At 47.2% G+C, this 26,385-nt stretch overlaps 1 protein-coding gene across 1 annotated transcript in view; it reads right to left on the reverse strand.

Annotated features, from left to right (window-relative positions):
• Positions 1-1,020: 1,020 nt before the first annotated feature.
• The window catches only part of NGEF (neuronal guanine nucleotide exchange factor), a 39,485-nt gene continuing 14,120 nt past the window's right edge, over positions 1,021-26,385 (reverse strand). The window contains exons 4-14 of the mRNA XM_009639493.2: positions 21,549-21,823; positions 12,890-13,050; positions 12,515-12,667; positions 10,399-10,528; positions 9,525-9,599; positions 7,465-7,554; positions 6,241-6,404; positions 5,028-5,183; positions 2,364-2,443; positions 1,806-1,910; positions 1,021-1,193 (exon numbers count right to left, since the gene is read on the reverse strand). Of these exons, the coding sequence (XP_009637788.2) occupies positions 1,021-1,193; positions 1,806-1,910; positions 2,364-2,443; positions 5,028-5,183; positions 6,241-6,404; positions 7,465-7,554; positions 9,525-9,599; positions 10,399-10,528; positions 12,515-12,667; positions 12,890-13,050; positions 21,549-21,823 (1,562 nt within the window). The remainder of the gene's footprint in view (positions 1,194-1,805; positions 1,911-2,363; positions 2,444-5,027; positions 5,184-6,240; positions 6,405-7,464; positions 7,555-9,524; positions 9,600-10,398; positions 10,529-12,514; positions 12,668-12,889; positions 13,051-21,548; positions 21,824-26,385) is intronic.

Below are 26,385 nucleotides of genomic sequence, written 5' to 3' on the forward strand. Positions count from 1 at the left end.
GAGTGATGACCCGGCTCTGCTGGTGACAGACAATTTGCGTATATACATGGAGGTGAGCCTGTACAGGAGGCTGTGCACGCAGGTTGCACGTGCAGCTGGGTGGCGTGGGTTACAAGCATGCAGGCAGCGATCGCTGGGCTTCCCACAGCAGGCAGGACAACAGCTCTTGGGGTAGTGTCACTCGCCTGCTGCCTGGCGGCCTGGGTCTGCTGGTGTTCCCGTGGTACACGGTGGTGTGCAGGAAATGCCAGCACGGCCACCCTTGGCAGCAGTCAGTAGCGGAGATCGCGAGTGCCAGATCAACCAGGGAAAGCCACGGTACCAGGCTTCTGCAGCGGCTCTGTGGAGGGGTGCTGGCTGTGGAAGAGGGGGTGAGCCATGGGGCAGGGCCCAGATGTGCTTGGAGGCCATCAGGCAGGCAGAGACATGGGTCAGGGCCGGCGAGGTTGGGCTGCTGGTGGAGCGGGGCTGGGTATGGAGTATTTCGAAGCATTTGACTGGAAGCAGATAGAGGCTCTGCCTAAGGGAATGGGCCCAGCGGCTTCACAGCAGGACTGGGGAGCTGGAGCTCCTGGGGCTCGTCCTAGCCTGGTGCCAACTGGCTGTGTGAGAGGCCTCAAGACAGCTCCTCTGCTTCGGTTTCTACTCCTGTAAGATGCTGCTTTAGGAGGGCCCCAAACTCAAAAGGTAGCGTTGAGCCAGCCCCAGCTAGCACGTGTGCAGGGAACGGGGGTGAGCTGGCCAGCACCCCGTGGCCTTCGGGCTGTGTCCGTTTGGCTCGTGCTCTTTGGGGCTTTACAGAACATCTGGAAAGGGATTATTTTAGCCAGTTCAAAGCACTGGTCTCTAAGAAAGGATCAGTGCTGTGGGGAGCCCAGGAACTACAGTCTGTTTGTTCAGGGGTGTATGTGCCTGGTCTGGCACGCCAGGTCCTGCAGCACTGCCACATCCTCCCAGTTGGCAGCCTCTGTCCTCTGCTCCTCTCCCAGAGGCACTCCACACGCCTGGGGACACCAGCAGTCATTGGCGGTTTCTGCTGCCCAGTTTCCTCCGCTGACTGTCATCCGACTTGTGCACCCGGAAACACTCCTTCAAGTTCTGGGCTCGGATTTTGGGGTTTAGGATCTCCTCCCCCATAGAACTGGGGAACCAGCCCCTCTCCTGGTCGTGAAGACGCTCCCCAAATATCCAGCCTGAGCAGAGACAGAGACAGACATAAATGGGGAAGGGCTGGCCCTTGCTGTTGCACTGGGACAGTTGTGCTGGGAAGAGCCTACGGAGCTGGCAGTGCTTTCTGGAGGCTGCTCAGAAGCCTGTGCTGGAGCAGACCCAGTTTGTAAACCTAGCCAAGGAGACCTGCTTGCCTGAGCAGTGCTGTGTTTGGACAACTGGCTCAAGGGATGCCAGCAGAAAGCAGGCACTGCTACCCCTGATGCCACAGGAGTGGTCCCCCAGCTACATGTGTGCTCCCGAAACCAGGACCAGGTGGCTGCGAAGCATCATCAAAGTAAGAATAGCTCTGGGTTACATCAGGGGTGGCTGTGCCAGCCCTGCCACGGTCCACAGCCAGCGCCAAGGTGGCTGTGCTAGCATTGCCACAGCTTGGGGCAGCCTGGATTTGCTGAGTGCTAGGAGGAGGCAGTAACTCCCTCCTGCTGTGAGCTCCCTCGGCTGTGATGCCGATGCTAGGGTCTCTTCCTGGCTGGAGGGTCACTCCTGTCTGCTTGGCAGCCACCTGCCTAGAGCAAAGCCCACCCTTCCACAGGCACTTCCGGCCCGGCCCAGCCCCATCCCATCCCCCATACCATCGTCTGTCTTGTCCAGGATGTTGAGGACGTCAGCCAGTTCTAAGGACAGCTCATCTGGCTGCTGGGCCACGTATGGGTGGACACACTGGATTTGCGGGCAGTCTGCCAGGAGACAGGATGAGAGTGAGGGATGGACTGGGACGGATCCCGCTGCAGGACAGTGCGGCTCAGGTGGGTGTACGACCGCGAGCTCTGTGAACGGTCCCTCTCATCTGGTAAGAAACCCTGCGGAGGCCAAGGGGTGCCTGAGCCACAGGGACTAGGGGAGCAGCTCTGTGGGGAAGGGAGCTGGGTGCGCACCACCACCACAGTGCCCACCCATGAGCAGCATGGGTGGGAGAGTGCTGGTGCAGCCCAGCCTAGGTTGGAGGGGGACAAGGTCGGGGCCAGGCCCAGAGACAAGCAGGTATCGGTGGTGGAATCGCAAGGGGAGTCCAGGGAGAGGGTTCAGCTTTGGCAGAGGCCCTAGGTCTGGGATTGGACTGAGATCAGGGCAGAATAAGGTGCCCCAGGGTAGGGGTAAAGAGCTCCTGGCTCCCATGCTGTGTCTCTTACCAACAAGTCTGGATGTAAATGAAACAAACTTGGTTCTTCGGTTTGGGGCCAGCGAAATCATCCAGCGCTTCATTTCACTCCTGGATAGGGGAGACAAACCGAGGCCGTGAGCATGAGACAGTCATAGGGACCCCAGCTCTCCTGTCCAGCCAGCCAGCCCCAGGCTCCTAATTCCTTCTCTCACAGCTCTTTGCTGCCTGCCCCCCTGGGATCCTGAACTCACTGGTGATGCTGAGCCCCTCTTCTTGCATGCACCGGTTGGGATGTCACACATGCCACAGTGCCTTGGGGCTTGCAGCCAGGCCACCAGGCTGGCTGTCCCTGCAAGCAGCAGGATCCCCCTTTGGGGAGCAGCATGGAGTCAGGGAGCCAGCAGCAGGGTGGTGGGGCTGGCATCCTCTGAGCTCTAACCAGCAAAGACTGCTTCTGACTGGGCTGGGTCAACAGAAGCAGTTTTTCCTGGAGAAAAGCAGTTAAAGGAACCATTTATTCTTGCAGCCGCTGTGTGGGAACATTTAAAGGGCAGAGCTGATTAATTCACTTGCAGACGAACGCTGCGGCATGTCAAGGGTACCACTCGCTTGGCAGTGGATGAGACAACAGACCTGTGCAAACACATTGCCAGATCCAGCACGCTGTTATGCAAAACCTGGGCATGCAGCAGGAGGGTGAAGATTTTGCAGGTGCTGGAGAAATCCCAGGCCTGGAGCTCCCTTGAGGCTTCCCTCATCCCTGCTTGGAAACAGGGCAGTTCATCTTCACAGGCTCCAGCGCCTGCCTGGAGGACCAGCTGCACTCCTGGCCCGGAGGGAGCCAGAACTTTCTACTTTCTCAGACGGTAGTTTTAAAGCCTGAACTTGACACACATCTAAAGTCACTGGAGCGTCTTCTGTGAAAAGAGAGGCTTAAAAGGGAGACGTGAAGGACGAGTGCTGGCAGGCTGATCTGCAGGGCTGGGAATACCTTGTGCTTCAGGGCTGAAGCACAATGCCAAGGACCAGTGAAAACACCTGCAGCTGCAGATAGAGTGCAGCCCCTCACACCATGAAGATGTGCAGGATGAGGGTGCTGTGCACTGAGGGGCTGGCCTTGCATGCAGCTCCTGCAGCGCTCTTTGGATCCTACCCACAGTCCCCAGCTCCTTTCAGCCTGTGAGGTGCCCACCTGCGCTCCAGTCCTGCCCCTGCTGCCAGCTGTGTCCCACTGTACTGCCAGCTCCTGACAGAGCCCACCCAGGGCATTGGCTGCAAGCTGCCACCAAGCTGGTCATCACTGCCTTATGGGTTCAGAGCTGGGAAATGCTGCAAGAGCTGTGGAACAGATGCAGCAGTCTCTGTTTGGAACCCACTTGTGTCTTCTAATTCTTCAATTTTCCAGTTGTGCCTGCTACTGCTCCGGTCGCCCCTGCAGCTCTGGAACAGCAACCTTCAGCATTTGCTACATCACATTTCAGTGTGCAAGACCTGTTGGCAAACTGTGTGCTGGATCACATATTTACTGTGGCCACCTAGAAGATGGGACAGGATGCAGAAGAACAGAACTGCAATTGCCTCCCCTGAGCTGAAGCAAACCCTGGCCTGGTTTATGGTTCTCTGCACAGCTAAGTCTCACAGACGTCAAAACGTGCGTTTGCCCCGCATAACATGACTGACATCTCTATTTTCAGTACAGCAAAGCTGCAGTCATATGGCTGGGGAGAAGGTGCAGTTGCTCGTTGCACTGAGGGCTTGTCTTCCCGATGCCGGTGCTGCACTGCGCTGCGGGGTGTGCAGCCCCCAGGCTGCAGCAGGATGTGGTCCCAGGTGGGGCTGATGTCTGTTAAGGGATATGGATGTCGAACGCTGGCCTGCTGACAGCAAAGTAATATCAAGCTGGGGGTGCACATTATCTCTAGTAGCTGTTTAACTGGTGGGACACGTATACCTGTAACAGCACAGATGCTGTTGCCTAGAAAATGTGGACCTGGTAAGGCTTGGGTCGACGAGAGAGCAATGCCCTGAGCTCCAAAACAATCAGGTCTGTGTTAGCACAGCTGAATCATTTGCCCAGTGTGAGCTTGTTGGAGTCTGAAGTGAAAAATCAGTGAGCCAAAAAAACCTGTATCCAGGGAGACAAGGAGGCTCCCAGCAGTAGAAGGGCTGTGCAAGATCGGCATTGGCTGTGGAAGGTGATGAGGAAGAGGCCTCTTCTCCACCCTTGCCTACAAGTAGGAGCCACTTTGCTTCACAGGCTGGTCATGCACAGCCTTGATCTCCGCAAGTAAGCCACCTGAGCCAGCGCACATCCTACTTGCTTTTACTTTCTGAACATGCTGCAGGCTGTACATCAGTTAGGCTGCTGTGCCGGGGCTGATTTCTGACCTCTCTGTCCCAGAATGCAAAGTACCCACCCATCTTCCACCCCAGCTGCTACAAATACACCATACAGGAGAAAAACCAGCCTAGTTCACTAGTGCCTTTCAGTCAGAGAGACAGAAGGCAGCCTCAGAAGAGCGATGCTGGGCAGAGAAGTTTGTACGGCCAGCCCAGCTGCAGCAGTGGGAGCTCTGCCTGCCTGTCCCTGGTAAGCCCGGAGAGCTGGCCCCCGTGCAGGCAGGGTGCTGCCCTTGCATGGGTGTAGGGAGAAAGCAGTGCTGAGCACTGGCAGGGTAACTGTTGTACTCACTGGGACGATGCTTTCAGCATGTAGCTGGCCTCCCGATCATCTGCATTCTCCAGCAGCCTCAAAATGAAGACGTTGGCCAAACTCTGCCCCTGGTCTTCTAACTCCTCTACCCGAAGAAGCCCCCGGGGAGCCGAGTCAAACACTTGGTACTTGTCCCTGGGAGAGTTTAGAGGATTAAGAAAAACTGCAGTTATCCCAGGAGACTCTGGCTTCAGTCACCCAGAACTGTATTGAGGACACAGCCCAGGAATCTCTGCATGGCAGGAGGATAGAAGATATCCTGCTGTGGGAAGGGATGAGCAGGTGGCTATGAAAACCCGCTGCAAATCAAGAGACCCTCTCCTTGCTCTGCCTTAGGCATCCCGCATGGCCTAGAACAAGTTGCTTGCTCTGTCTGAGCTCCCCATGTACAGAACACAGACGGTGCTCCCTCAAAGGGGACTGTGAGGCTTAATTCATTCCTATTTGTAAAATGCCTCTGTGTTTTCTGGATACAAGCTGCCACAGAAGCAAAATATTTCCAGGCGTACAGACACTGCGGCGACATGTTTATTAGAAACGTTGGACCAGCAAGATGCTCTCTACCGGTGAGTCTAGTTAATGCTACAAAGAACGTGCTGTTCTCTGGGACCCGTCTGTTTGTGCTGCAGTATTTCACTAGTGTCTAGTTGCACAAGACATAGTTCTAAGCATGATGACGTTCTCCTCCTCCTCTTGAGGCTGGCTGTACCACGTCAAATATAAACGCTAGCCTCAGGCCTAAATTTATACCTCTCCCTACTGCTCAAATTTTCTAGCCTGCTTTCTTAGAAGTTTAACTAAGTCTGAGCTGTTCTTCAGGCAACAATGAGTCAAAAATCACTTCTTGACAGGAAGACAGGCCTCCTGGGTCAGCCCACCAGTTGATGTAGCTCACTGCCACTCTACAGAAACCGGTGGATATATGCTCGCTAACCCTGCTGGGACACCTGACCTGGAACCTGTTCAAGTCCTGTTTGCCACACATTTTCAACTGGAGAGAGCTGTGCCACCCATGAAGAGTCAACTGTGCTCAAAGGCAAGGTGACTGCTGGAGGGGGGTGTACAGGGCAGGCCAGGATGCCCTCCCTGTGCCTAGGGGACAGGGCAGGGGCACAGCATCACAGCTTGGATGAACCCAGGGGTAAACAGGACTAATGCAGTGCCCCACATACTACCCAAATTTTGCACTCACCCAGGAATTTGCCGGCAAATTACCAGCAGGTCATTGAAAAGGAACAAGTAGATTTCTCGGAAGAGTTTCTTAGTGCGAAGCGTTCGTGATGTCTTTGGACCATTCATTTGCTGCAATTCCCCCTGCTTCAGCAGCCATCGGGAGTGAGAGATGATGGGCACAGACTAGAAGTGAGGAAAAGATGGCAAAGATCAGGATAGCAGCAAAAAAACTTATGCAGTCAAGATGCTGAAAGCAACAGGAGATGCACAAGTGTGCTCCCATCCACAGCCCGCACTGCAGAGGATGGAGCAGAGAGGACAGGGTGCTCTGCCATCCACACTGCAGCCTGGCACGGTGTGCAACAGAGCTCAGACAGGGACATGGCAGGGGCCCGAGAATGAAGGATGCTGATGCTGGAGGGCAGGCCAAGTGCTGGATTTAAACACCAGGCTATGCCCTGCACAGCCTGATCTGTCTCTGGGAGATCCCATGTCTCATCGCCTGGGCTGAGCCTTTCTGAGACTTTTTATTTGGCCTTTTGGCTACAAAAAACCCAGGTTAGATGGTTGGGTCTGTCCCAGCTGGGAGGAGATACTGTCCACACAGCCACAACAGCACTTCTGCTAGAGTTTTACCACACACTGTGTTAAAAACAAGAAGCCCAGAACAAAGCATGTCTTATGGTAGAAGAACACTATGCTTCCAGTCAAACGACTGAAATACTGGAAAATATCTGCATAACCACTACTCTTTCCACCTTCACTCCCTCCCTGTGTTCGACACATGCATGGTGGCACAGTCTGTCTTTCCACGCTCTTGCACTCTTTTCACCAGAGAAGCCTTGTCTGCGCCAGTGCCCAAGGCAGGCCTGCTCCAGGGATGAACCAGCTCCTGCCTGTCCTTACAGCCTCAGCTTTACAAGAGGTGAAGGCAGTCTTCTGGCTACCCCAAATCTACTGCTGTCCTGTGGACTGTGGTCTAGCCCTGACACACTGGTAAAGTGCTCTAGAAAATCAAATTCTTGGTTTCCCAGTGTGGCTTTCCAAACAAATGGCCTCAAATTTTTTCACTTCAGTTGTCCAGGTACATAAAAAGCCTTTGGAGGGGGACAGCATGGACCAGGCCACCGCTGAACACTCGCTAAAAGGAGTGCAACTAGGTTACTACTGCCACGTATGTGCACACAACACCTGGATGCTGTTGGTTCACTGTCTGCAAAGGGTTACCAGCCTATGCTTATACCTTGATCTTGAATTCCAGTTTCTTCTGGATGCTGATCATCTGCTCTGTTCGGCTCATCTTCCTGACACCTTCATTACATGCTTTCACCACCTGAGAAAAAGAGAGTAGAAAGATTTGCCTCCACTGGCCTTAAGCAGTTAAGTGATGACAAACAGCACAGAAAGGCCTGACTGTGATAGGGTAAGTGCCCTGCCGTATCAAGAATTGACCAAGCCAAGCTCTTCTATCAGCACTGTATTCACGTGAAAAAGAAAAGAAAAAAAGAAGAAAGAACAGCAACAAAACCCCCCAAACACCCAGAAAATGTTATAGATGGAAGCTGACTGTTGGAGGACATGTTAGATGGCTGCATTCAGTTACTGAACCAGACAGCATTAAGCAATGCTCCTGGCTGCACAGCAAAAGGAACAGCTCATTTGCCAGATCCTGACACACTACGTATCTCATCTTTCTTGTCCCCAACACTTGAAACGAGGTACACGCGCAGTATCATCTTCAAGAAGAGAACGAAGCCAAAGATCCTCATTTCAAAGATGCAAATGCTGTGGTTCTGCCAAGCGGCACCAGATGCCAAGGCTATGAAATGTCCCAAGGAAAGAGACATTCATCATACAGAGCCCAGCTGTGTTCTGAGTACAAATTTTTAACTGAAAAACCACAACCAACATGCAGGCACTACCCTATTTACAGGGACCTTAACCTAGATGCCACTGACTGTTTCATAAGAAACAACTCTCTTGAGAACTCACTAGGTAGGAAAATTATGTTGGAGAACAAGCTCAGCTTTGTGCTCTGTTTCTGCTACTCAAAATCTGCCAGAATATCAGTAACTGAAACTGTGATCAGCTCCTACCTATCCAATAGGATACCTATAAAGAAGATAAGCACCAGATGGTTTCTGTTGTGATACCTGCACCTAGCTGGACATTAGGCATCTAAACCTAAACATTTTCAGATAAGTAACCATGCGAAGGGAGTTACGAAACTGATCACATGAGTCACTGACAGCTGAACATAAAAAGCATTTTTCCATCAGTAGTTGTAGTCATCTGTGTACTACAGGAACAGCTTTCCTTAGGATTTTGACCAATGGAAAAACAACTGGCTACCAGACACAGCATGAGGGATTCTGCAAATATTAACTAATGCAGAACATGATCTTCATTACTAAGGTCTCTGTCTTTATCCCTAGCCATCCCCAAAGCGTACACTTGCTAGATGAGTCCAGGGTAAATCCAAGAGACCATTTTGTTCTAGTATTTCAGTCCAAAGCTGCAACTGTATTCTCAGGCTAACGTTCTAGCACAGTTTTCAACTTCAAATTCTTATGGAGAACTGCAGGATTCAAGAGATGTTCCATGCTTCTGATGGAGAAGGGTTCAAAGACTCTGTCCCAGCCCATGTAGCTGCCAGCTACATCCAGATCATTCAGATATGTAGCCTGGAGGTGGGATCACCCTGTCCGACTGTGTCAGGAACAGCCCAGATGGAAAACATACCATTGCCTTCCTGGTGTTTTGTACACAGCAGTAACTAGCACAACTGGACACCACACCTACCTACCAGCTTCAGGGAAGAGGACTAAAAGCAGGCCTGAGTACTTCATTAAGAAACTCTTATTCTAGGTCAGAGGAAGAAGTGTGCTGTATTGGAGGAAACCTGACACAGTTGTATTCTACTGCCTGTTGCAGCTAATTACAGCTCTCAGTGGGATCCATCACCTTCAGATATCTGCAAAAAAAATTTGTATTTGTGAAGAAATAAAGGGAGAACGTTCTCTCTGCCTTTTCCTACAGCGGAAACATACACATATGTTGTTATCAAGGGATTCGTCATCAGTGACATCAAAGTGCTGCTAGATTAGTCCATCTTTGAGAGCAAGGAAGACTTAAGAAAAAAAACTTACTCTTGAAACACAGTGACAGAATTCAAAGGGATGGCTCCAGGAGTGAATACAGTTTGTAGGTCTTTTTAGGGGGGAAGGGGAAGGGGGCAGTGGTGGTGGAAATGAGCACAATGGTTTAATCTTAATGGCCTTTAGTTAGCTCATTCAAACTTACTGTTTCCAGCTCTTTATGTGCATCCAGGGCAGTGGTTTCCCTGTCAGACTTCTCTTCCACTTTCTTCAGAATATTCTGCAGGGGAGGAAAGGCTGTGTTAACTCTGGTCCCAATCTGACAGCACAGAAAAGTCTTTGCTAGCCTCAGAGTTATTTCTGGCCATCAGCCTAATTACAGGATAGGTGACAGAGTACAGTGACTCTCGTATCTCAGTTCCTCTTTCTCATTAAAACCTGTTCCCATCTGACCTTATATCTAAAAGAAATATAGATTTTTTTTTTCATAAAGTAGATTTATTTCATAAAAATAAGTGAATAAATAAAAATAGCTAGAGGTGGCACTAACAGACAGTGCTGCTGGTAATCCTAGTGGGATAAGACCATTTGGGACTGAGCTGTTTCCTCGTCCCTAGAGGCATATCTTCCAGCACCGTGTTTAGACAAGCTGGCGAAGCACAGGGCGAAGACGGCTGACAGAGTCTGGTCCAGGCCATCACGATGTAGAGTGTTACACATCGAGCATTTCCATGTTCTGCAGCTGTTCTGCACTGTGCATCTGTGTGTCAGCATCCTAACCATCAGGCAGCTGGGTTGATGGACTGTTGCTACCCCTTCTAGCAGCTTGACAAAGTTCCTCCTCACCTCTTTTGCTCAGTAAAAGCTATCTGGCAAATTCAACCCTATTTGGATATGGCTTCTGAGTGACTGAAATCTTTTTTCTATAGTTGTTGAGAATGTCTGATTTTGTGGAAAGGATACATTCAGCTCTAGGGGGGACTGTGGATGTATCTAAGCTTCATTCACAACTGCTGGAAAGGAAAATTCCAGGAGTCATCCAGAAGACCTTCGTGAGAGAGAGAAGAGCAAAACTCTACCTGCACCAGCAGTTTGAGCCGAGTGATCCTTTGAAATGGCAGAATCAGGAAGGAAGAAAAGGACAGGCCTTTGCACTTGGGATCCAGCTCCAGCTGTGAGATCACTTCCCGGAAAGCTGGCTTGTCCTGGCTGAGAGGAGAGAGAGAGAAGGTGAGGGCTTTGAGTGCTACCCTGCCTGCAACTCTGGTATGTGGCTGGTGACCCAAAAGCAGCTTGGTCCCAGAGACAGCATCTGCCTGGCCTCTCCCAGTAAGAGAAAAGAAGGGAGGCGGGGACTGAACGCTTCTAGGTGTATTTTAGTTTAAATCTAGAACTAGTTATAATGTTGGGGGAGGGAAAAAATAGACTTTTAATGTACAAACCATGGTAGTGTTCACATGTGTTAGCACATCTAGCTCAGCAGCATACGCTGTGTGCGTAGGTGTGTGTGAATGGGGTGTGTGTCCAAGTAGATGAGTCAGAGGCATAATTATATATTTTTACACAGTTGGATCTCTGTGACAAGGTGAAATTCACACAGTCGTAAGAACAAGACAAGCCACAAAACCACTCAAGCTTGGCTACTCCTGCCTGCTTAGCTGGAGGATGGAAAATCATTACCTGGCCTGAGAAGGGCACGGGCCATGCACGGGCCTTCCCTGATGGTGTTTGCAGCAGATGAGGGCACTGCTGGGCCATGGACGCAGCTGCACAGAGCAGCCTCACAAGCCCCAGCTGCCACAGTCAAAGACAATTGCCTCTTGGCAACTGTGGGGCCCTGAGGAAGACTTACACTGCTGGAGTCCTGGCTAGCAGAAACAGCATGAATGAGAAGACATTGCTAACTATGCAAAACCTGCCTTTACCGTGTGTGACTTGCAATGATTCAAGAAAAGCCATTGTAAGTGTTTCTCCCTGCTGCTGCAGGTACTCGTATGATGGTGTGACTCACCAGAGCCACAGCAGAACGGACCTGCGTGTATCTGAGGAACACCCAGATGGGGGAAACTGTGACACACTTCAGGCTTCAAGTTCAGCCAAGTGCTGCAAAATTCTTGTGCTAATGAGGAGCCTGTGGAAGGGAGTCTATTCTTTTCAATTTGCTTTAGGTTCTCCCGCAGCCAAAAAAAATGCTGCCCTCTAAATTTGTACCTAGGAATACCTCTGTCTCCAACAGGTCCTTTTCAAGCTCAAGTAATCCAGCCTATAACTGCTTTGCTTCTGAGTGTTTAGCTAATGGCTCTAGGCAAACTATTTATATTCTGCAGCTATACTGCTCACCTCCGACTGAAGGAAACCCTGCAGTACCCTCCTTTTGGAGACAACAGTTGGCCAAGCTCAATAGAGCCCCCTTAAAGTGTTTTTTTGCCTCAAAAGCTGGAGAGGCAGAGAAAGGAAAGGATTAGGGCTTGTTACACTCCCCTGAATCAGCTGCTGCTATGGTGAGGAAATACAGTGCAGCATGTGCAAGAGGCTGTCCTGAAAGAATCCAAGACACTTTAATTAGAGAAAAATTAATTCTCCTGCTCAAAGACAAGCTTGTAGGGGACTTTTTGTTTTGAGCTGTGTAAGAAGACCAGAAGTTTTGCTAAACTTGAAAAATACTTCAAAAACGTCTTGGATTATATCCTCAGGCCTAGGTAACACCTGTGTGCATAACATCAGAATGTGAAGAAAATGGCTTTTTTTTTTCTTTTAAGAAAATTTTGTTGTTCTAAAAGAAAAAAAAATTCTCAACTTTGGGAAGGTCAAATGCCTTGCTGAGAAGCTTAGGAAAAGCAGTGGCTGTTCTTGTCGTCAGAGTACTGATTTATATTCTTGGCCTTTTAATCTCTTGCCTCTACCTCAAATTTAAAAATATATACAATTCACAAGTCTGTGTCCCTGTGTACACCATAAAAATTGCCCACAGTTGGGAACTGCTGGCTCTGAATTTACTTAGTATGTTACTTGCATACTATATCACCCCACCCTTACTATAAAGCCTTTTAATTGTGTTTTCTTTTTACAGGTGCAGTGAAAAATCAGTGAAGTGGGAAGTCCTGCTTCTGTGCCATCTAGCACAGAATATCAAAATTACAGCTAAGTCCATAGCTTATACAATTCTGCAAAATAACATCAAGCATTGGAACTCACAGAAGCTGCTTGTAAGCTCTCTCCTGGTAGGTCTGGTTGGAGACGTAGGTGATGTATACAGAGAAGTGATTAACTGTATGCTGGTAGACGATATCACACACATCCGAGATCACAATATTCTCCTCCACCCGCTGCTCGAGGTCCAACAGGAAGCTAGAAGAGAAACCCAGCGCTCATATTAATTGTGACCTGTCTGTCCCAGGTAGTTCCCAGAAGAAGCCCTTGGGGTTCAAAGCAATGAATGTGTCCACAGGCTCTTTGAAATTGACAGTGGGTAGCAGACTTCCCCCAGTCAGCTCCTCCATCCCTCTACAAATGAAGTTAGCTAAAGCGATGCCATTCAGCTGGACAAAAATCCAACAGCAGTTGTCTTACCGCTCACTAACAGCCATGACATCCAGGACATTGGAGAAGAGGATGTGCGCCTCAGACTGGTGTAAGATCTTTTTCAGACGTTCGTTCTCCATGAAGTGAGACACCAGCAGATTCAGACTCTTGTAATATGAGGCTTCGGAAGTAACCAGCTCAAACATGGCCTGGGGGAAAATTCCACAGAAGGAGATCAGCATGTACCTTCTCATTCTATAGAGGGGCGCACATAATGATGTGCGATAATGATGATCTATGATGGTGTGACAGCATCAGTGGACAAGGGAAAACCAACAGACGTCATCTATCTGGACTTCTGCAAAGCCTTTGACACGGTCCCCCACAACATCCTTCTCTCTAAATTGGAGAGCTATGGATTTGATGGATGGACTGTTCGGTGGATAAGGAACTGGCTGGATGGTCGCATCCAGAGGGTAGTGGTCAATGGCAGCCCAGAAGGCCAACCGTACTCTGGGCTGCATCGGGAGAAGCGTGGCCAGCAGGTTGAGGGAGGTGATTCTGCCCCTCTACTCTGCTCTGGTGAGACCTCACCTAGAGTACTGCGTCCAGCTCTGGAGCCCTCAGCACAAGAAGGACATGGAAGTGTTGGAGCGGGTCCAGAGGAGGGCCACAAAAATGATCCGAGGGCTGGAGCACCTCTCCTATGAGGACAGGCTGAGAGAGTTGGGCTTGTTCAGCCTGGAGAAGAGAAGGCTGCGGGGAGACCTGATTGCGGCCTTTCAGTACCTAAAGGGGGCCTATAGGAAAGATGGGGAAAATCTTTTTAGTAGGGCCAGCAGTGACAAGACAAGGGGTAATGGTTTTAAACTAAATCGGGGTAGGTTTAGGCTAGATATAAGGAAAAAATACCTGATCTAGTTAGCGGTATCCCTGCTCACTGCAGGGGGGTTGGACTAGATGACCTCTAGGGGTCCCTTCCAACCCAAAACATTCTATGATTCTATTCTATGATTCTATAATGTTAATGAGAACATCTGTATTGCCCACAGTCACAGACCTCGCACTCCCCCTCCAGGCCCAGAGTACGGGGAGTGGTAAGGATGCAATAGCATTTGCCTTGTGTTAGCACAGGACGGTGACTTGAACAGGGAAGATTTCTTTCCTCAACCATCAGCCCTGGCTCCTTCTGTCTCTCTCCTAAGTTGTTTGACCACATTTCCTTCAACTGAATCTCTCCAGCAGAATTCTCTTTTTCTCATTATTTATAAGCTCCCTCCCTCCTTCCCTAGTATCACTCAGTCTTGACCTGAGGCTGCTCCAGGCACCAGCCCCCTCTATGCCCACTTGTCACAGTCCTGCCCTTTCATCTCCCTTTTGGGGAGTTCCCCTTGGCAGCCCCCATACACCCTCCAACTCCCTGCTGATCATGACAGCACTGCCTTGTTGCTCTGCTTGTTTTTGCTTATTGTGCTACCCAGGAGGGTGTCTTTGCGCCACCTGCACTCTTCTTTTAGAAAAAACATGGCGTAAGGGCTGGGATGTACAGCAGCCAGCACACTGCAATCCCAGTGTGCGACATGCTCCTTGGGGCAGAGCTAATACAAATACACTGCTGTGGTGCTCCAAGCCCCTGTGTCTTTTCTGACCCAAAGGAAATACATCTGTTACTGTCCAAGTGAGGCTCCCTGGTCAGCCCTGGCCATGCACTTTTCTGACCCAATTCATCAAGCGCTGGGACAAGACACAGTAGTCCCTAACTGTCAGTGTAAGTCGTAAATAATCTCCAAATTTCAGTCCTTGTTTCTCCTGTTAGAAGAGAAAACTCTGGAGCAAAGCCTGGCTTCCTCAGGCCAGGGATATGGTCTGGGCAAGCAGAAAGACAAATTGGTGGTTTGGTTCAGGGATAAAAAAGCAATTTAATGAGACGAGGATATAAAGCTTTCTGCCTACAGCAGGTGCCACAGAGGCAGTCCACTACTACCACACAGAGCTCCCTTACTCTCCAAGCAAGTCTCTGTTGTCTTTGTTCAGAGATAGGTAAAAAAGGTGATGATTTACACAATTACTGAATCCGTTAGTTGAAGTAAGATTAACTGAAGATTCTCATAAGGGCTTCAACACGGTGAAAAATTGTTAGATCCTTCAGACACCTCTTGATGAAGGTGTGTCTTGGGCTCCTTGTCCTGGGGCTGGCCCATGATGCCACTACTGAAAGAGGAACATTCTCATAGCTCAGTGAAAGTTTCGTTTCCTTGAACCAAAAGCTGCTTCAACCCTTGAGCCCAAGCTCCCCTACTGCCCACAGCTCCTCTGCTGCACCCTGGTGAGGGTGGGAGCTGGCTAGTGTCCTGGTTTCAGCTGGGATAGAGTTAATTTTCTTCATAGTAGCTAGCATAGTGCTGTGTTTTGGATTTAGTACCAGAAGAATGTTGATAACACACTGATGTTTTCAGCTGTTGCCAAGTAGTGCTCAGACTACTCAAGGACTTTTTGAGCTTCTCCTGCTCGGCCAGGTGCATAACAAGCTGGGAGTACAGCACAGCTAGCACAGCTAACCCAAACTGACCAAAGGGCTATTCCATACCATATAACGTCATGCTCGGGGGGGTTAGTTCGGTCGGTTGCGGGGAGACTGCTTGTGGCTTGGGGACTGCTCGCGGCTCGGGACGGGCTGGGCATCGGTCGGCGGGTGGTGAGCAATTGCATTGTGCATCATTTGTTTTGCATATTCTGTATATTCTGTTATCATTCTCATTATTACTATTATTATTATTTTCTCTTATTAAACTGTCTTTATCTCAGCCCTCGGCTCTAACCTTTTATTTTCTTTCCGATTCTCTCCCCCATCCCACTGAGGGAGGGGGGAGTGAGTGAGCGGCTGCGTGGTGCTGAGTTGCCAGCCGGGTTAAACCACGACAGCTAGGCAGTGTGGATGCAAGTCCCTGAGCTCTGCTGGCTGCAGGGGGCCCAGCTAGAGTTGAGGAGATCCAATGGAGCAGTAGGTACATGCAGTATTTTTTGTGCTGTGCATATGGAAAAGTATCTTCTAAATTAGCTGGGGTCTGTCTTGTGGCTTTGTTGTTTTTTTTTTTGGGGGGGGGGTTTTTTTTTTTTTTTCTTCTTCTTAAAGAAATGATTTGAAATTCTCCACTGATCAGGTTTTTGTCTTTTCCTGGAAATATCACTATGCATCACAGAAGAACCTGAGGTACGGAGACCTGGGTTATATTCCTGACACTGTGGTGCAGTCCACGATCTGGGAGGCTGGGCACAGCAAGGAGGGACTGTTACTCGATCCAGAGCTGCTAAAATATCAGTTGAAGTGACGTTTCAACTCTTTGCAGGGTTGGTAGCCTAGGGAATACTCCCAGTGGGCAGTGAAGTCAAGCAGGTGGTCCTTTCCTGCACCAGAGAAGGAGGATGTGCCTGCACAGCCCCCAGTGGGGAGACAGAGCAAAGGGTATGGGCAGAAATAAAGGTCCTCAACTGGTGTATGTGGAACAGCTGGTGTTTAAGGAATAACAGGATGCTTTATTTTTTTCAAGGCTAGATTCCCAGTGAGAAAAGTGGAGGAGTATCAGCTCGGCCTCTCCCAACAGCTTCACTGTGGCACCTGGTGAACCTGAGAGAGAGCCTCTCTCTCTACACCACTGGCTAGGTCTAAATGCACCTCTTACAGCTTTAACTGTAACTTTTTCTTTGATAAATGAGAGGAGAAGTGGGAATAGGTAAAGATACAACAAAGAATAAGACAGGATGCGCTGGGACAGCCTGTCCCTTCCAGATACCCTGGGGATTGATACCACGAGTCATTTCGCACTGCAGCTTTCCAGGCATGCCAAACCAGGCTCTTTTTTCTGCCAGGTTTGATTGCAGGATGGCCACAAGTGCCAAGATCATAGACCTGCCACTCTACCGCAGCCTTTAAGCCCTCAGACAACTTGCTTCATCTAGAAGGTTGCTTCGTGATCTGCAGAAGCCCCTCTGCCTATGTTTGGAGAAATTAATTTATATGTGTTTGCCGTTCACCATAGTGGGGGGTGTGTGTGCTAGACCTGCGTGCAGAGTACAAGCCACACTAAAGAAATAATGAAATCCATAGTGAATATACAAATTCTGGGTTCTGATTTAAAGGAGATGCTAGCAAAATAAAGAGCATATCCACTGATTGGGACAAGCTTCTGGAAGTGTTCACAGCATGTGTAAGGCACAAGTTTCTTAATTTACTTTGAAGATTCAGCTGGTCCTCTGCAGACCCAAAATACCTGTGCAAGCAGCTCAGACTGCTGTTTCCCTTTTGAATGGTAAGTATGAGCTGCAAACCTCCCAAACTGGCACCAAACATCCAACCACGCGATGCAATGATGTGATCTCTGTGGAATAACTGAACTTTGCCAACTCTAAGCAGTCGTTTAAAAAAAAGAGTGTGACCTTCTGGCCTCAGAATTGCAAAAATAACTAGAAAAAAATTTGAACTAAATGTCAGTTGATGTAATGCTATCTTCCCGAGTCTACAAATAGCCTGAAACTATCTCTTGGAAACATGACCAACACTGTTTCATCAGACCTCTAGGTCATTAACTTCATGAAAGCTCATAGTCACGTAAAAGCTATACTAATAGTTTTCATTGCTTATGTTTTGGCAGAGAGACTGAGAAAGGAAAAGAGAAACTTAAGGAAGAAGGAAGCGTAGAAGATAAAAAAGAAGAAAAAATAAGAGTCACCAAAGACAAGAGTAAGTAATCCTACAGGCTAAATTCCTATATAGACAATATGGTGTTTTATTGCCCAGATTGGAAATATCTGTTCCCAATGGCCCTGCTCTTCCTGTAAACCACCAGGTAAGAAGGGGAATCCTGGTCTGGTCTAGGAGGGATGTTGTTCTGATCCGATGCCATGGCATTGCTGTGACCAGCCCTCGGACCTGGTGGCCTTCATAGGGCCAGTCTGATATCCACCTGCTATAAGTGCAGTAAGTCCAGCACAAGAACTCTCTGGAGGGTTGAAATCTAAGGCTTGCTTAAAGAAGGAAAGGAAACTAAGTATTTTCTGGACCTTTTTGTGAAAATGGAACAAGAGAGAAAGACTGCCTACCTGTTAAATGTGCTTTTCTGCACAGAGGCCACGTCACCAGTGTGCACAACCAGATTCAAGCCCCTCTTTTGCTTAAGCAAAGAATACTTTCAGAGCAGCAGCTCTCTGATCTAAATTCACACCATGACACATGGTGCAGATTAGTCTGTCTCTGCCCCTTTTTCTAACACTGAAGTGATCTGAATCCAAAAAATCCCTGGCAAAAACTTTATGAAAGCTCATACATCTCAGCAAAAATGGTTCAGTTCAAATACTGAGAATACTTTGCTTAACTATTTTTATTAGTAAATTGTTTGGGGCAAGTTCCACTCAGCTCGGAATCTCCTAAAACATAGAAGATTAATACGATGTAGGAAAATCAATACAGTTAGCAAGCAGACAAGGACAAAACAAAGAAACTATACAGTAAATAGAACATGGACAAACTGAAAGGTAGAGAACTGAACTGGGAAAGAGGAATAAAGTTGAGCCACTCCACAAAAAGGCCATTCCGATATCTCATTTAAGGTTCACGCTGAAAGAAGTTACACTGATTAAATTTTGTTTCGTCTAATCTCTGGATCGCTACCTCTTCAGAGCCTAATACCGTGGAGACAGAATTTGTTTTAATCTAAATCACGGTAACACAGGGAGTGTTTTCTCTCTAGTCACTTGTTCCTCCTGCTACATACATGTTGCCTATCGTTTCCTCCACATTGATTCCATGTCAGAACCCAAACAGTATTTCTTTTGGCTTGTTCTTCTTGCATCATTACATTTTCTAGAGAGTTAAAAAAAGCCCTTGGTGATTCTGTTTTGCTCTGTTTGATGTCCAGATGTCTGGATAATTAAAACTACCCTATCAACAACTTCGTAATTTCTGATAATTATTCCAGTAGCACATAATTTTTGTTTTTCCCTGACCTCTGTAACATGTCTTTTGCTTTTTCTTTTGTTCTTCCTTTTTCTGCATTTGCACCCAGTGACACTTCCAGTTCTTGTTTTACATCTTGCTACTCTCACATTTGCTTCAGATGGAAAAGGCTGGTGTGGCAGAGGCCATCAATGTCTGAATTCTGTTTCAGTTCCCAGGGCTAATGGGCCATGCTGCAACATTTTTGTGCTGAAATTGCTGGGGGGTGGATGTGGTTTTGTGGTTTTTTGGGGGGTTGTTTTTTTCCTTCCTGAAATTCCATTTTCTGGTTCATTTGTTCCAATGGAGACAATGACAAATTGCCTTCCATGACACTTTCCAAGCATCCATTGCTCTTCTAGCCAAGTTTCTTGTTTTGATGCTTGAAAAACACCTGTGTTTTGGTTTTTATTTTGTCTTAATAACCTGCTTAGTCATTTTCTGTCTTTGCCAATAACAAAGACCAGATTCCTCTTGCTCCTGTCTCTTTCATTTTGCAGATTACTGCAGACGGACAACTTTATCTCTGACTGTTTAAGCCCTGCTCCATCACAGTTATGGTGATACTCCCTTCCTCAGGGGTGAACAGGGGTCTTTGCTTCAACTGTCTTTCTGTTTGTGTACTGGTATTCCTTCCTGTGGTCTAAATAATACTGTTATTCTACCTTTCCTGGCTGAAGAGCTGCAAGTTCTTCTAGTCCCTGTGTTTACCACAGCTTTGAAGATATAATGGGTCAGAAAGGTAGAATTTTGTCCTCAAGACATTTACTCTGCTGCCCGTACTTCAGGTAAATTCCTCCAATTCTCCTCCATGAAGCTGAACACTTTACTTAACCAAGCCCTCACTTACAGCTCACACTCCCAATTCACATCCAATGTAAGTACAGTTCCAGCAACTGCAGGAGCAAGTCTGAATTCAATATAATCTCTTTAATTGCCTTAGTGATATCTCCAGCCCTCCTTGTTTTCTGTCCTTGACTCTCTTCACAAAGCAAATTCTCCACTTTATCTATTCAATGTTCAGCCAATTTCACAGCTTTCTGGCTTCGAGCAATTTTAAAATCTCTTACTGTGCTAATCCCAGAACAAACAGGAAGAAAATTTCAGCTCTGATAAACTAACATCAGGGGAAAGCACAGCACTTCTTTAAGGCAGCACTGTCCCATCTCCATCTGCTTCGTTTCTCTTGTTATTTAAGCAGAGAGAAGAAAATTCAGCACACTTAATGTTCGCATTTAGCAGCACAGAGATTTTTTTCCTTAAGACACCTACAGGTAATGAATGTAACTCAACAGAAATGGCAAGTTTTGAAATCTATAATGCAAAGTGAATGTTTCTCTGTAAAAGACTCTTCATTTTGAAGCAGAAAGAAAGATAAAAGCTTGTAATTTTTCAGATGCCAGATTGTGTTTGTAATGCTGGCAGTTAGAAATACCGTGTTTTGCCAGGTAAACAGAACAAATCTGATACGGAAATAACCAGTGCAGAACATGGAAAAGCAACAAATCATTTTAGTCACCTTCAGCCATAACCCTGACACACTAAACAGCCTGTGCTCACCAGCCCGAGCTACCCTGTATAAACACCGGTCCCTTCCATGAAGGGTGTAAGTAACACAGCCTGGCCCATCATGCCCCTGCAGTTCACAGGACGAGCCTTTCCAGCGTAACAGTAACATTACAGCCTTGGCCAGGGCTGGGGTGGCACTGTATACACAAGGGATTCATAAATGTTACTTATGCAAATCCAACTAAATTTAGGGGGAACTGCTCACACCCAGAGATATTCGTCAACACTTTGGGCACAATCCCATGAGCGAGGTCTGAACCGATACACTGCCACAACGGTCTCACCAGAAACAATCCTGGCGCGGGAGTATAGCAGGATTCACAGGATCGAGCCTTTGAAGGCCCATTGCTTGTATTACAATGTGTGCCACATGCTGAACAAGGCTTGTTCGTCTCCACTGCTGGCTACAAATGCAGTGCTATGCATTGACAAAGAGCACTCATGCTCTTTATGCTATCCAAAATAGCAACCAGTTGTAAATTGTTGTGTGACTGATGTTTTCATTAATTGCAGCAGCTACCCCCACTTACTCCTTTCACTGTTTGATGCACCCCTATCAATTAACAGCATATGACTCTTAAACAGTGATGTCACTGCACTGTATGGCTAAAATGCAAATATACCTGTCATTATTTCTTACTGTTTTATATAAGACTCCAAGTAATGTTTAAAAATAAGGAAGCTTATCAACCTCCATCTCTTCCATTAATTCCATCATATTTAAAACAGATTACAGTTAATGGTTGAAGTCTTTGAAGATTTCTGGTGGAAAGTGTGCATCCTGCTAGCAACTTCAGAAGAGCATTAATATGCACTGGGAACCAAAAGCTCTATTGCAAGAGCCTCTTCGTTATTCCCCCTCCCCTCCTTTGTAAATTGCTCCTAACACTGAATCAGAAAAGGGAAAATAAGTTCTTTTTTTTTGCTACAGAAATGTCCAGCAGCAATAGCACATAGAACAACATCTGTAGTTTCAAAACAAGAGTGAGTGGTGCTAACCAGTGCAACACAGAAAAGTACTCAGCGGGAAGGGCTTGTCTGTGACTGCTATGAAGCTTTTCATTTTTAAATATTGATCATTTGACTTAATTCACTCTCGCTCTTTTAAGCAGCAACCCAGTTAAGAAACGCTCCACCTTCCCCCCTTACCTCCTGCAGCTTGATCTCATCTGGCTGGAGGATGCTGAGAACCCCACTGCTCCGGATCTCGGGAAGATCCTGCCATAAATTGAACCTGGAGTTGGAGTTCCTCAGCAAACTTATTTGTGGTGGAGCTTTGCTTTCTGTTGTACTTGTAGGTTCTGCTTCAGATGGGGTTTCCTCGCTGGGTGAAGTCTCCTCAGGGTCTGTCTGTGAATCCTGCAGTCGTCTGGTTTCAATTTCCTGGCGTGTAGATTTATCTCGATATTCCTGGTACAAGAGCCCTAGAAGGCAACATTAACAGGTCTGAGAGGTTACAGCTGAACAAAAGAGTAGAAATGTATCGTGGAAAAGGATATTTGTTTTGCATTGGTTCACCTCAGCAGAGGTGAGAGAGATCCCTTCCATGCTGAGCAAAAAAGCCAATTATGGCATTCCTATTTCAGCCAGAAGTGGAAACTATAAACAGAAGGCCATTTCTAAATCTGAAGTGTTGTCAGCAATCTGCTCTCACAAAACATTTAGTAACACGGTCAGATGAATCCATGATCAATCAGAAGACATAAAAGAACTGGTTTGTTGCTTGCTAGGCTTTCAAATGTTTGTTTTAAACCTTGGTTTTTCCCTGCAATATTATTACGGTACAAGTTACGTAGATTGATAGGTATGTGTAAGTGTGTATCTGGAAAAGTAATACTGCGAACATTGAAACTACTTTAAAGGAGCAACTCGATGGCCATGAAAATCCTTAAGGAAGAAACACTGAGCTGTTGTTAAGGCATTGGACAGGTGAAGCACTGAGACAACAAGCTACAGTTACTAGTTTGTACGTGGTTAGCCTTGGACATCTTGCTTAATTCCCTTCTGTTTTCCTTCTGAGTTTCTGTGATGACTGAAGAAATGAAATTAACATTCATTTATATGAATGTTATACCTGAATGCCACAGACTAAGGAGAAGGCTCTGAATTCGCATCATCTTGCGGCACGTCAATCACATGAGGTGTCTTCTGAGTTTCAACAACTAACTTCAGGAGCAGATGAAATTGCACAGAATTTGCCCCACGCCTGATTTCAACTGGCAGCACGAAAAAGGTAGGAATCATGAAATTCCTTGGCTATCTTTAGTAGATCCTTTGTCTCTCCTAGGCCTTTCTAAATGTCCCATTTCTCTTTCTGAGCCATCTGTAGGATTCAGAGTATTAATTTATTGAATATAAAATGTAATTTAGAAGATACGAAAAGACAAGAGAGCATGAGCCTGCTCTGAGTCACTCTCCTCACGTTCTCAAATTGAAGGAGTACAATTTACATTATCTCCCTGGGTTTATACTTGAATTGCAAAGTGTAATGTGAATGAATAAAGAAAAGTCCTTGATGGTTAAAAAAACCCCCAAACTACGTAATTTAGTTTGTGTGAATCATTAGGGGTTAAAAACCTATCTGGTCACATACATTCACAATATTGGATCTCAGATGCAGATTCCATGTCTAATAAGGTGAGAGACAATTGGGTCAGGAGTTTGTTGGGGGAGGGCAGAAACATAGATGCTACTGCCTATTAAATCTCCGGACCGGTTTTCATGAGGCTCTGTACCAGTCACTGTTAAAACTGTATCAGAAATATGCTGGGGAAAAGCGCAGGCACAGGGAGAGCATTACCGCAGTCTGCGAGCATATCCTATTATCTGTTCTCCCTGGGAAGATGCTCAACACTGGATTAAAATAGCAGTGAGGGTAGCTGTGCCTAGGAAACCATACAGTCTTCCTACACGATAACTGAAGAGAGACTTCCCCTGAAGTTTTGCATCCTGCTGCTACTTACATAATTTCTTCCTGCGTCAACTAGACTTAGATGGCTTTCCTAAGCATTTCTGCCTGTTATTCAGCATCAGTAAGGGTGCTGAGGATGTAGTGGGGTGGAAAGACTCCTTCAGGAATGGAGCGGAGAGCCTGATAAATCAGAGCTGCTTTCGGTGGTACTGATCTGTAAGCTCAGTCTGTGCTTGAAGGCTCCGGTACAGTAGGGCACTGGGTACTTTCTGCCCCACCAAACTGTGCACCAGAGAGCAGGACGGGCTGGGAAGTTAACACCCTGCAGCAGTATGGGCAGTGCTTGACTCAAGGGAAAATATGCTGGGAAACTGAAGCATAATTTATTTTACTCATATTGGAGATAATGATACTTGCAGTGTCTGATTGTACAGCCATGTTGTGCTGGCGGGTCTGCCCTGCAAGTCAGAGGCAATTAAGGATATTTTGTGTAAGGGGGATTTAGTGTCCCTCGTGCAGATCTGGTGAGCGGCCCTTTTAAAAAGATCCTCAAGACAAATTTCCCGCTTGCTTTTAAGGGAACAAAATCCAGACAATGAGACGTGATTTTGTTTCCAGGTTCCCGGCCTGACCAACCGAAAAGTGGAGCCTTCAGTGGCAGGCAAAGGCAAATACAGACATGGGGAGATCTGATTGACTGGAGGCATCTACCACCAGAACTCATTTGGAAATCACAGCAAGGTAACTCATTTTAAGGAGGGAGCTGAAGAGAGACTGGATGAAGCTCTACCACAGACAGCAAGATAGGGAAGAAGTAGAAAGGTATATAGCAGAAGAAAGCCTAAACACAGCTAGATGTTTAGGCAGAAGGGTAGGAAGAAACAGTGTTGTGCTTAGCAAGGATAAAAGATATCCTCGCTATCTTGGTGTAAAAGGTCCATCCATATGTTGGCAAAGAGGTTACAGTGGGTAGAACAGAGGCTTAGATGAGAGAGAGGGGGAGAGAAGCCATGCAAAAGCCTACTCTAGATGAAGTAGGAAATGGTCACAGCACAGGTGGCATAGCAGATGCAAGGTCGGGGAACAGAGTTTTGACATGTTGAAAGGAGAGCAATACATCTGGGAACTGACCGAATGTGTAAAAGAAGCTGAGATCAGGAGTTGAATGTGACTCAGAAGGTAAGGTGATTTAGTAAATGCTTACATCTAGTAAGTGAACAAGTACAAAACGTCAGAGACCTGTACGAGCTCCAGTCATTGCTTCATGACCTAACTGTGACCTGGCTAAGGGTTAACTGTGTGATTTCTCCTGTTGACTTAAGTGGTTAAGGCTGATCTTCCTAAGGGGTGTTTACATAGTTTGTATAGCACATAATAGACTTTTCCCTTTGTGTTTATTTCATTTAATTTTGCTGTCACAGTCTCCCTTCCCAGCTCTCTCAAAATCTGGGAGGGGAATTGAAAAACTAGTTACTAACTGTGGAAAATGCTCCTTAGAGAGTTCACAGTGCTCTTAAAGTAAACGTTATTACATTGAAAGCTATGTAAAATCTCAGGAGGTCCAGAGATGTTTTCTCTGAAATTCTCTGCTCCAGTTTCAGGCAAAAAGTTCATTAATGTCTCAAAGGCAGGAGGGAGGGAAGGCAGTGAGTGTGCTCCAGCCATTTGAAATGACCTCTCCGTTGGGGATTAGCGTAGCATCTCTGGTTGCCAAAACCCTGTCTCCTCCACCAAGGTGCGACAGACCTACTTGCAGTTACACTGACGCCTGCAGAGTTATCGCATGGCTTCCCTCTGATATACAGCACATAAAAATACTGATGAATATAGCAACCGGGTTGCTTTGAAGTCCTGCTGATTTCAGTATTTTTACCATGCCTCTTAGGGCACAGTCCCAGTAAACTGACAATGTATTGACACATCTACCTTGGGAGATTAGTACCTACACAGCCAAAAGCAAGTAATAGACCTGGCAACATCCATGCAAATTCTTCACCACTTTCCTCCAGAAGGCCCCAAACTTGGCTGTTTTGTCTGACAGGTGCTGGTAGGCTGCTGGTTTCACACCAGCCTCTTTCCCCAGCACTGTTCCAGTGGCATCAGGGCTCCAAGAATCAGCCCTGCCTGCCACCACCTGACACCAAACTGCAGCCGCTCTCTTCTCCCAGAGAGCGTGAGAAGTCTCCTTGTTCCTGTCAGGGAACCTTGCCTTGCTGCTCCTGAGAGTTATCTATCTGATTTTCCCATGCAAAGTGCTACATTCCTGCCCTCTAGAATCAGTATCTTGCAGTTTCATTTCCCAAAATTGAATGGAACTGTTTAAAAATGAAGCTTCTGTTCTTTCCACCATAGAACCTGCCTCCGGATGGGGGTTAACTTTGCAGTTGCTCAAATCTCTCTGAGGAATGTCACAATTCAGATGTGGGAAACCAAGAAACAAGCCATGAAGGTCCTTTCCGCATCCCACAAAAAAAAAAATTCAGAAATACCGCAAGAGCAAAAGTGTAACAGTCCTCTTCTTACACAGCCACCCAGATAACCTCAACTCTGCCTTTACAAAGAGACCACAAATGATAAAGTAACTTACTGCTCCGTTACAAATGCTCCATCCGTGGCTGTTACACACACACGCTGACCCTGGCGCATACAGCTAACATCCAATAGGATAGCTGACCCAGTACTTTAGTCTTACGCCTTTCTCAGTATGCAAAATCAGATTTCAGTAGAAAGTCAGCTGTAGCCTCAACAATTCACTGCTTTGTAATTACAAGAAGCAATAGTTATTTATGAATGGAGGTAAAGCTGTTCAGCGACAGCATTAAATCTGCCAGGCAGCGTGCAAACCTGATGTCCCTAAAGATAGCAAAAAGCCACCGCTAAGGCCATGGTTATTATGTTTTACACCAACAGCGAGAGGTTTTCCCTGCAATGTCAGAGTTGGGTTCTCGCGAACACCGCCTTACCCCTGCCCGAGGCTGCCTCCTGCCATGTAACGCTTGGGTTTAGATCTGGATCTCACTCGCTTAAACGCTGCTTGGTTTGGGGGGGTGTAGGGGGACGGGAGACCTCGGCTCG

Source organism: Egretta garzetta, unplaced genomic scaffold (genome assembly GCF_000687185.1).
Source record: "Egretta garzetta isolate BGI_Z169 unplaced genomic scaffold, ASM68718v1 scaffold775, whole genome shotgun sequence".
NCBI classification, from domain to species: domain Eukaryota; kingdom Metazoa; phylum Chordata; class Aves; order Pelecaniformes; family Ardeidae; genus Egretta; species Egretta garzetta.